Genomic DNA, 9,710 nt, shown 5'->3' with positions numbered 1-9,710 from the left:
AAAAAAAAAAAAAGAATCATTGTGGGGCTGGGACTGTGGCTTAGTGGTGCCTTTAGCATGCATGAAGCCCTGGATTCAATTCCTTGGTACCACATAAACAGAAGAGCCAGAAGTGGTGCTGTGGCTCAAGTGGTAGAGTGCTAGCCTTGAGCAAAAGAAACTCAGGGACAGTGCCCAGACCCTGAGTTCAAGCCCCACTACTGGAAAAAAAAAATCATTGCAAACATCATTGATAACTTGTTCAGGGTGAATTTCAGAAACAAGATTGGTGCTGGATTTTGATAGATGACCAGTTAGCCAAGGAAAGGGGGAAAAGTGGGCATTCCATGTAGAGACAGTAAAGGAAACCTTAAGTACCAAAGTTCATAGCAACTGGTGAGCTTTGCTTTTTGCATACTAGCCACAGAGCCTGCCTGTAGGCTCATAAATCTCTCAGCACAGAAAGATGAAGTGTTATGTGTTGCAGATGTCATTTTAATAGAATTTGCTTCCTTGTGCTTTGCTTTATAGTCACAACCTAGGCAATGGCTTACTACCTCAAGTCAGAAAACCACCTAGACCCAGGACCCATCTACGTGCGAGAAAATGGGCAGCTGCACATGGTCAATCTGGCTCTGGATGGGGTCAGGAGCAGCTTGCAGAAGTCAAAGCCCTTCAGACTGTTTCCCAAAGGCTTTTCCGTGGAGCTTTGCATGAACAGGGAAGATGATACTGCACAGAAAGAGAAGACTGATCACTTCATCTTCACGTATACTCGGGAAGGGAACCTTAGGTACTCTGCCAAATCCCTTTTCAGCCTCGTCCTGGGTTTCATCTCCGACAATGTTGATCACATTGATTCCCTTATTGGCTTTCCTGAGCAAATTGCTGAAAAGCTGTTTTCTGCTGCTGAAGCCAGGCAGAAATTCACACAGCCAGGTGCTGGGCTGAGGGCCCTACAGAAATTCACTGAGGCCTACGGAAGTCTGGTGCTTTGCTCCCTATGCTTACGAAACAGGTGGGTGTTCTTTTCAGGATACTGGTATTTATTGAGTGTGTTTATCCTGTCAATCAGTGGGATTTAGTGAACTCAGGAGTTCTACCATCAAGTAGTACTTCAATTTAGAATTTAAACTGGGAAAGTGGCAGACCATGTTGAGAAAAATCACTATTGCTTCCCTTACACACACACATCTCCCAGACAGCATTTACATCATTTTGAAAATTTTTTAAAATTATTTTTCTTGTTATTATAAAGGTGATGTTCAGAGTGGTTAGTGTTACATAAGTCAGGTAGAATGTGTTTCTTTTTGAACAATATGAATTTTTTTTTTTTTTGAGGACTAGTTCATTGCCACAGCTCCTCCGTTAGATAGGAAATACTTTTCAGCCAAATTTCTTTCTTTCCTTCCTTCCTCCCTTTTTTTTTTCTTCCAGTATTGGGGTTTGAACTTGGGGCCATGTGCTTGCTAGGCAAGAGCTCTTTCACTTGAGTCACTGCATTTGCATTTTATTTTTCAAGGAAGGTCTCATTTTTTTGTCTGGTGCCAGCCTCAGATTTCAATCATCCTGTTATCTATTGCCTCCCACATAGCTAAAATCTTAAGATTGTGCTACCCTACCTGGCTTTGTTGATTGAGATAATCTCGCTAATGTTGCTCAGGCTATCCTCAATACCACCATCTTCCTAATCTCTGTATCGTAAGTAGCTAAGATGACAGATGTGAGCTATTAAGCAGACCCTTGTATTTTGTTTTTGAAATAGACTTTTGCTATCCATGCCTTAGCTGCCTTGAACTCATGTGCTTTCTCCAGCTGACATTTGAGTAGCTGGGATAATCACTCCAAGCTTACACATTCCTTCTGTGTCATTCCAGAGAAACTTTGTACATTAACCAGCTTACCTAGCTCTCCTTTGCTACACAAATGACCACATGCTGCATTCAGTGGTGCACCTTGTTTTGTTCACATAATTTGAAAATTGTTAGTGTTACAGATTTTTTTCTTTTTCTTTTTTTTTTTGTCAGTCATGGCACTTGAACTCTAGGCCTGGGCGCTGTCCCTGAGCTCTTTCAGCTGAAGGGGAGCACTCTATCACTTGAGCCACAGCACCATTTCCAGTTTCGTGGTGGTTAATTAGAGATAAGAGTCTCATGAACATTCTTGCCTGGGCTGGCTTTGAACCTCGATCTTAAAATCTCGTTCTCCTGAGTAGCTAGGATTACAGGCTTGAGCCACCTGCCCCAGGCTCCAAGCCACATTCTTAGTTTTCCTCATTCTTAGTTTACAAGAACCTGAAGCTTTATTGTCTTAGATTGGCATCTAGTGTTGTCTGTGGCCTACAATATTGGTTATGTTTCTTTTTTCTTAAGTGCTAGTACTTAGGCTTGAACTCAGAGCTTTGAACTCTCCCTTGGCCTCTCATCTTCCAATTTATTTGCTCATGGCTGGTGGTCTAACCACTTGAGTCATGCCTCTGCCCAGCTTTTTGCTGGTTAATTGAGAAGAGTCTCTCAAACTTTCCTCTCTGGGCTGGCTCTGAAACCAGGATTCTCAGATCTCAGCCTCTTGAATTACTAGGATTATAAGTATGAGTCACTGGCGCCCGACTTTGTAATATTTCTTAATCACATTACAAAGTCTTATATCCTTCACAGATAACCCTTATTTCAGAATTACTAAAAAATCCTTGGTTAATTGATCAAAGGATGTGTTTTCTTTTCTCTAATTGCAGTAATCCCCTAAATCCCCTTTAACAAACTTTAGATCTATGATTGGAAGTTGTAAAACAGCAGCTTTATTTACAGTGCAACTAAAATACATCTGAATAAATAAGGCTCATTTATGTACCCAGCTGAACTCTGTCTCCAGGCAGCTTAGGTTCTACAGTCTAAAGGGGGTACCAGTGCCTCAAGCCATCTGTAACTAGTAGTTAGGCCAGTGATCAGTTTGCCTACATAAAATTTTAGTTGGATATGGGAAGAAAATTTATTCACGTGCCCCTTGCTCTCTCATTATTCCATCCTTTTTTTTTTTTCAATTATGTTCTTGAAAAGAGATATAGTCTCTTTCCCTCTTCCCCTCTACTTTCTTCCCTCTCCCTCTTCCCTCTCTCCCCTCTCCCTTTTCCTCCCTCTCCCTTTTTCCTTCTCTCTCTTCCTAAGGTTTGGAACCAGGTCCTGAGCACTATCCTGGAACTTATCTTGCTCCACGCTAACGCTCTGCCACTTGAGCCATAACCTCTCTTCTGGCTTCTTGGTAGTTTACTAGAGATAAGAATCTAATGGACTTGCCTTCCCTGGCTGGCTTCGAACCTGCAAACCTCAGATCTCAGCCTTCATAGTAGTAAGGATTATAGGCGTGAACCTCTGGTGCCTGGCTGAAAGTAGACTCTTATGCATAACTCCATTCGTCTTAGCACCATCCTATGTGGCCTTCAAGCTGCAAGTGGATCAAAATTAGATGCTCTCCACAGATCAGTTTCCTTTGTCTCTTAAGAGCCTCTTCTCTCTGAGTTCCTGTCATAATCCTTTTCATTTGACTTTACGGATCTCACCAAAATACAGAACAGCTAGAAGGCTGGGTAGAGCCCAGCATAGCATGCGGAGTGCTGAAGTCCTTTTCCTCTCCAGAGAGGCCTTCCTGATGGTTTCCTGCAAACAGTTTGGCAAGGTGCTTGCTTCAGTATAATTAAGTTTCTCAAGCTCTTAGTTTGTCTTAGTAATCATCTAGATGAGAATCACGCTGCCACATACTTTTGGGGTCAACTTAGAGTAACAGAAACCCAGTGGGGTTGACGGGTGTTCAAGCTTGTGTTTGAGTAGGAAAGGTATGTGATCTGCCAGGTATCTCTGGGTATATTCTTGAAGGTGTGCAGATGAGAACTCAAGAGTTCTCCACCTTGTTTTAGTTTTCATATTTCCAGATTAAGAAGCACCTTGAGATAAAATACGCAGTTTTGTTGGTGTCCTAAAGATTAAATAAACTCCCAATACTCATGCCAAGGCTGTCTAGTAACAGAGCATACATTTTTCTCAGGACTTGCCTTCACTCATGTACTTTTATTTATTCAAAATGCTTATTTCACTGTCATGTATAAGACTCCCAAGGTATTTACTAATTAAAATTTTAAACCTTGTACAGACAGTTATCCGTGAAGTCTGCTTATAACATAGTACTCAGATGAGGTGACATTAACTAGTACAAAGTCAAATTGTAATATGTGAAAGGAGAAAAGCTGTTGATTGCTCTCTATCCTCCACAGGTATCTGGTGATTTCACAAAAACTTGAAGAGATTAAGTCTTTCCGAGAGCTGACCCGCCTAGATCTTTCCTGTTGCAAACTTGGAGATGAGCATGAGCTTCTGGAACATCTCACCAATGAGGCCCTGTCTAGGTAGTGACCTGCTGCCATATCTAGATGATTTGTTTATTGCTTTTGTTCATTTGCTTGTTTTTAAAGGATAAACGAAATTGATCATCTTAAGGAATACTAGTTAGTTCCCTGTCCTGTGTTCATTTGCTATTTTTTTTCCTAGAATATTCTCAAACTCCATGCACTTGTTATAAACAATTACACAGCTTGACAACCTTTAGGAAAGTCAATTCAGTCAATTTCCCTCCCTTAAATAACTTTTCTTTTTTTATTTTATTTTGTTTTTGTGCTGGTTCTGGGGCTTGAACTCAGGACTTGGACACTGCCCCTGACCTTCTTTTGCTCAAGGCTAGTGCTCTACCATTTGAGCCACAGCTCCACTTGCAGCTTTTTCTGTGATAAACTGGAAATAAGAGTCTTACACTTTTTTGCCCAGGCTCTCTTTGAACTGTGATCCTCAGGTCTCTGCCTCCTGAGTACTTAGGATTACAGGCGTGAGCCACCTGTGCCTGGCTAATAACCTTTATTTCAACATGGAACTTGAAACTTCCTGAGTTGAAGAATTTTGCCCTTTATCCAGTCCTAGTTTAAGATGAAAAATTACACAATTCCTCACAGCAATTATTATTTGAATAATTAGTGGACTATGAATTACAAAGAGAAATAACTATTAAAAAACAACCTAATATTCTTTTCAAGAACCCTGATTTAAATAAACAGCCCATTTTATTTGGGCTATGAGCCAGATGCCTATGGCTCATGCCTGTAATCCTAGCTCCTCAGAAGGCTGAGATCTGAGGAACACTTTTCAAAGCCAACCCCAGCAGGAGAGTCCACGAGACTCTTATCTCCAATAAACTACCAGAAAACTGGAAGTGGCACTGTGGCTCAAGTGGTAAAGCACTAGCCTTGAGCTGAAGAGCTCAGGGACAGCGCCCAGGCCCAGAGTTTAAGCCCCATGACAAGAAGAATGGAGAGGAGGAGGAAGGGGAAGGAAGGAAGGAAAGAAAGAGGAGAGAAAAGGCGGCGGTGGCTGAGATTTATGGATTGTGATTCAAAGTCAGCCTGGGAAGAAAAGTCTGTGAGACCCTTACCTCCAATGAACCAGCAAAAAGCCTGAAATGAAGCTGTGGCTCAAGTGCTAGAGCACTAGCCTTAAGCAAAAAAGCTAAGGGACAGTGCGCAGGCCCTATGCTCAAACCCCAATTTAAAAAATAAAAATAAAAGAGCCAGGCACCTGTGGCTCACTCGTGTAATACTAGTTACTCAGGAGGTTGAGATCTGAGGACTGCAGCCCTGCCAGACAAGCCCCCATCAGACTCTTATCTCCAATTAACCACTCAAAAAGCAGAAGTGGCACTGTAGCTCAAAGTGGTAGAGCGCTAACCTTGAGTGAAAGCGCTCAGCAACAGAACCCAGGCCCTGAGTCCAATCCCATGACCAACAAAAAAAAAGAGAGGGAGAGAAATGGCCCATTTCAAAGCTTGGTCATTCACACTTAGCTATTTGAGAGTCTGAGATCACAAATCGAGGCCAGTCTGGTCAGAAAAGTTTGTAAGGACCGCCCCCCGCCCCCATTCTGAATCTATAGCTGGGTATAATGGTAACATGCCTCTTACCCAAGTCTATGTGAATGACAGATTAGGGAGAATGATAGTTCCAGACCAACGTGGCAACAAAGTCTGTGAAACTCCTTCCCCACAGAGGGAAGCTGGATGTGATGGCACATGCCTATGATGCTAGGGTAAAGTAGTGGGATTGAGGCTCAGATGCACATCTGAATGGGAAACAAAACCTTATCTCAAACCAGGTGCCTGTGGCACATGTCTGTAACTCTAGCTACTAAGGAGACTGAGATCTAAGGATTATGGTTTGAAGCCAGCCTGGCACAAAGTCTGTGAGACTCTTATCTCCACTAAACTACCAACCACCCCCCCCCCAAAAAAAAAAAACGACATAGAGCTGTGGCTCAAATGGTAGAATAGTCCTGAGTTCAAGCACACACATACATATAAAAAAGAGACCCTATCTCAAGAGTAACAACCAGTGAATGGACAAGGCAGAGTGATAGAAGGGGTGAGATTGATCGGAATATAATTTCAGATTAGATGGACAAATTAGATAATTTTATATATAAACAATCTGAAAATCTAGACTTGAAGTTGGTTAGAATTAGAGCATTGGTTGGGTGTATTGGAGCATATCTATAATCCCAGAATTTGGGGAGAGGTGCAGAAACATCTCTAATTTGAGACCAGACTGAGCTATGAAGGAAGGAAGACTGCCTCAAAGAGAAAGAGAGAGAGAGAGAGAAACAGTATTAAGTATAGCATTGTTTACTTCGCCGAATGAATTTTTAAAATTTGATTTAGAGCCGCACCTCCAGTCTGGCATTTTTCTGGTTAATTGAAAGTAGAATTTAATGTTCTTTTCTGTCCTGACTGACTCTGAACTGTTCTCGGGTCTCAGTATCCTGAGTACTGGCACTGTATCTGTGTGTGTGTGTGTGTTGGTCCTGTATCACTCTGTGTGTGTGTGTGTGTTGGTCCTGTATCACTCTGTGTGTGTGTGTGTGTTGGTCCTGTATCACTCTGTGTGTGTGTGTGTCTGTGTGTTGGTCCTGATGCTTGAACTCAAGACCTGGACATTGTTCCTGAGCTTTTTTGCTCAATACTGGCACTCTTATCACTTGAGCCACAGTTCCATTTCTGGCTTTTTTGGTGGAGCTAAGAGTCTCACAGACTTTCTGCTTGGGCTGGTTTCAAACTGTGATCCTCAGATCTCAGCCTACTGAGTAGCTAGAATTATAGATATAATCCACTGGCACCCAACAATATTCTATATTTTAAATGACCTATCCTCAAATGCTTTTTAAGTAATTTAATTATAGATTTTGTTTACCTAGTGTAACTCAACTACATCTGAAGGATAATTGTTTATCGGATGCTGGAGTACGGAAAATGACAGCACCAGTTCGAGTGATGAAAAGAGGCCTTGAGAATCTAACACTATTAGACTTATCTTGTAAGTTTTAGCAGTTAAAGTTTATTCATGTTGGAAAAAATGGCTTCAATAATCACCTTCCACTTGGTTTTCAAGGCAGGAAAAACCCTTTCAAAACACCCGTGCCACTTAAAGTGTGCAGACCAGAGAGCTTTCCCTTGTATTCATTGCTGACGTCAAGGATGTCTGACTCTACTGTCTTTGGGTCTCTGATTCATGGTGTCTGTCATAGGTCATTTTATTCATTTATTTTTTTGGGGGTCCGGTCGTGGGGCCTGAAATCTGGGCCTGGGTGTCATCCCTCAGCTCTTCAGCTCAAGACTAGCGCTCTACCACTTGAGCCACAGCGCCACTTCCGGCTTTTTTTTCTTTTTGCTAATGTGGTGCTGAGGAATCAAACCCAGGGCCTCATGCATGCAAGGCAAGTGCTCTACCACTAAGCCACCTTCCCAGCCTCAGTAGGTCATTTTAATCCACACTTAGCTGAGGCAATATGAATGAATCTAGTTGTGACAACTTAAAATTCTCAGATATTGACTCCCGACAGAAGGAAGTCAACACAGAACATTTGCAATTTTGGCATCTACCTAATCTGTGGCTGGGTGGTGTGGTACCAAAAAGATAAAGAAACTGGGGTGAATTGAGAGGGCCCTTCTTGTGTGTCACTTTTTACTAATAAATATAGCCTTGGCCAAGACATTTAACCTGTGACTTTTGAATTTGACCTCAGTGGAATGAGGATAATATTGAATGCTCTACAAAACCCTCTAGAAGGATGTGTATTCATTCAACAAATATTTTATGAGCATCCATAATGTGCCTGTTCCTTGCTTATTATATCCTAGAAGACAGTGCTACAAACAATTCTGATAATACATAAGAAAAGTTTCCAAAGAAAATGCATGTTAGCTTTAAGACATGCTGTTTTCATTTGGTTCTAAATTCAACCTTTTGGATAACTACATAATTCCTTTACTTTTCTCTGGATCCCCAACTCTTGGGTAGCTATAACTATAAAGAATCTTAGGGGTCATCTTGTGGGTGGTTCATATTCCAAGGAGTGGACAAAACACCTATATTTAACTTCTTCTGAAAAGTTTGTTCACTCAATAGTTTATGGTTGCCTAGACTTACTCTCCTGAGTTTATAGTTGCTACATTCACAAACCCCTATATTGTAAACAAAGCTGCTTTGTTTTTGACACCTAGGTAACCCTGAGATCACAGATGCTGGAATTGGATACCTCCTTTCATTTAGAAAACTAAACTGCTTAGATATCTCTGGAACTGGGCTCAAGGTAAGACTTTAGTTTTTCTCATTTTTCCAGATTCATTATTTGATACTTTGCTTTTTGTTTGAAAAGGCTGGTATTTATAATGGGGTTTTTTTTTGGGGGGGAGGGGAGTTGTTTGTTTTGTTTTGATTTTTGAGGCATGGGCTATTTATCCCAGGCTGGACTTGAACTTGTGACCTTCCTGTCTCAACCTTCTAAATGCTGGGAATTATAGGTGTGAATCACCATGCTTGGTGTATCATGGTCTTTATTTGCTACTGAAAGCAAGTAAGAATTGCCAAATGTGTTCACATATCTGTTTTGTCTCTCCCTCACTAGGATATCAAAGCTGTCAAACACAAACTCCAGACTCACATAGGCCTTGTTCACTCCAAAGTGCCTTTGAAGGAATTTGATCATAGTAACTGCAAGACAGAGGGCTGGGCTGACCAGGTACTGTAGAATTTTCTCTACAGCTAATGCAGCTTTTTGTTTTAATGCACTGATTTTTTAAAATGTTGCATTGGTACTGTGGCACAAACTCTGGACCTTTCATTTTCCCTTAGCTTTTTTGCTCATAGCTGGTGTTCTACCACTTGAGCCCACAGCTCTATTTCCAGCTCTTTTCTGGTTAATTGGAGAGAAGAGTCTCTAGCTCAGTTTGTCTGCCTGGCTGACTTTAAACCTCAATCCTCCCATCTCAGCCCTGTGAATAGTAGGATTATGCGCATGAGCCATCTGCATTGACTTGAATTGAATTTTTAATAAAATGTCTTATCCAACACATAGATCAAACATTAGTCCTCTTTGTCATCTTCTTGTCAAATCAGAAACATTGATGGGCTATCAAAGAATCTAGGAGGAAATACTACCTTACAAGTATCTCAGAAAATAAGTGAATTCTGGCTTATTATGCAAAAAATCTGGCTGGCCTATCTTCAGGACAGATTTCTCTTAGCAGTGTTTACTTACTGGAGAGAGAATAAACTCTCTGTAGAAAATTAGGAAGGGAGACTGGTGAGGCTGTGTTTGAGAAGCACTCCAACCTTAATTCAGAACATGCATTATGAAATAATTACC

At 41.3% G+C, this 9,710-nt stretch overlaps 1 protein-coding gene across 5 annotated transcripts in view; it reads left to right on the top strand.

Moving 5' to 3' along the window:
• The window catches only part of Lrrc42 (leucine rich repeat containing 42), a 35,573-nt gene that overhangs the window by 9,229 nt on the left and 16,634 nt on the right, over positions 1-9,710 (top strand). For all 5 annotated transcript variants that reach the window (XM_013022336.1, XM_013022337.1, XM_013022340.1 and 2 more), the window contains 5 exons: positions 511-997; positions 4,244-4,375; positions 7,260-7,378; positions 8,566-8,654; positions 8,970-9,083. In XM_013022336.1, the coding sequence (XP_012877790.1) occupies positions 525-997; positions 4,244-4,375; positions 7,260-7,378; positions 8,566-8,654; positions 8,970-9,083 (927 nt within the window). In that variant the 5' untranslated portion in view covers positions 511-524. The remainder of the gene's footprint in view (positions 1-510; positions 998-4,243; positions 4,376-7,259; positions 7,379-8,565; positions 8,655-8,969; positions 9,084-9,710) is intronic.

Source organism: Dipodomys ordii, unplaced genomic scaffold (assembly GCF_000151885.1).
Source record: "Dipodomys ordii isolate 6190 unplaced genomic scaffold, Dord_2.0 Scaffold61, whole genome shotgun sequence".
In the NCBI taxonomy this organism is placed as follows: Eukaryota; Metazoa; Chordata; class Mammalia; order Rodentia; family Heteromyidae; genus Dipodomys; species Dipodomys ordii.
This window is presented reverse-complemented; position numbering and strand designations above follow the sequence as displayed.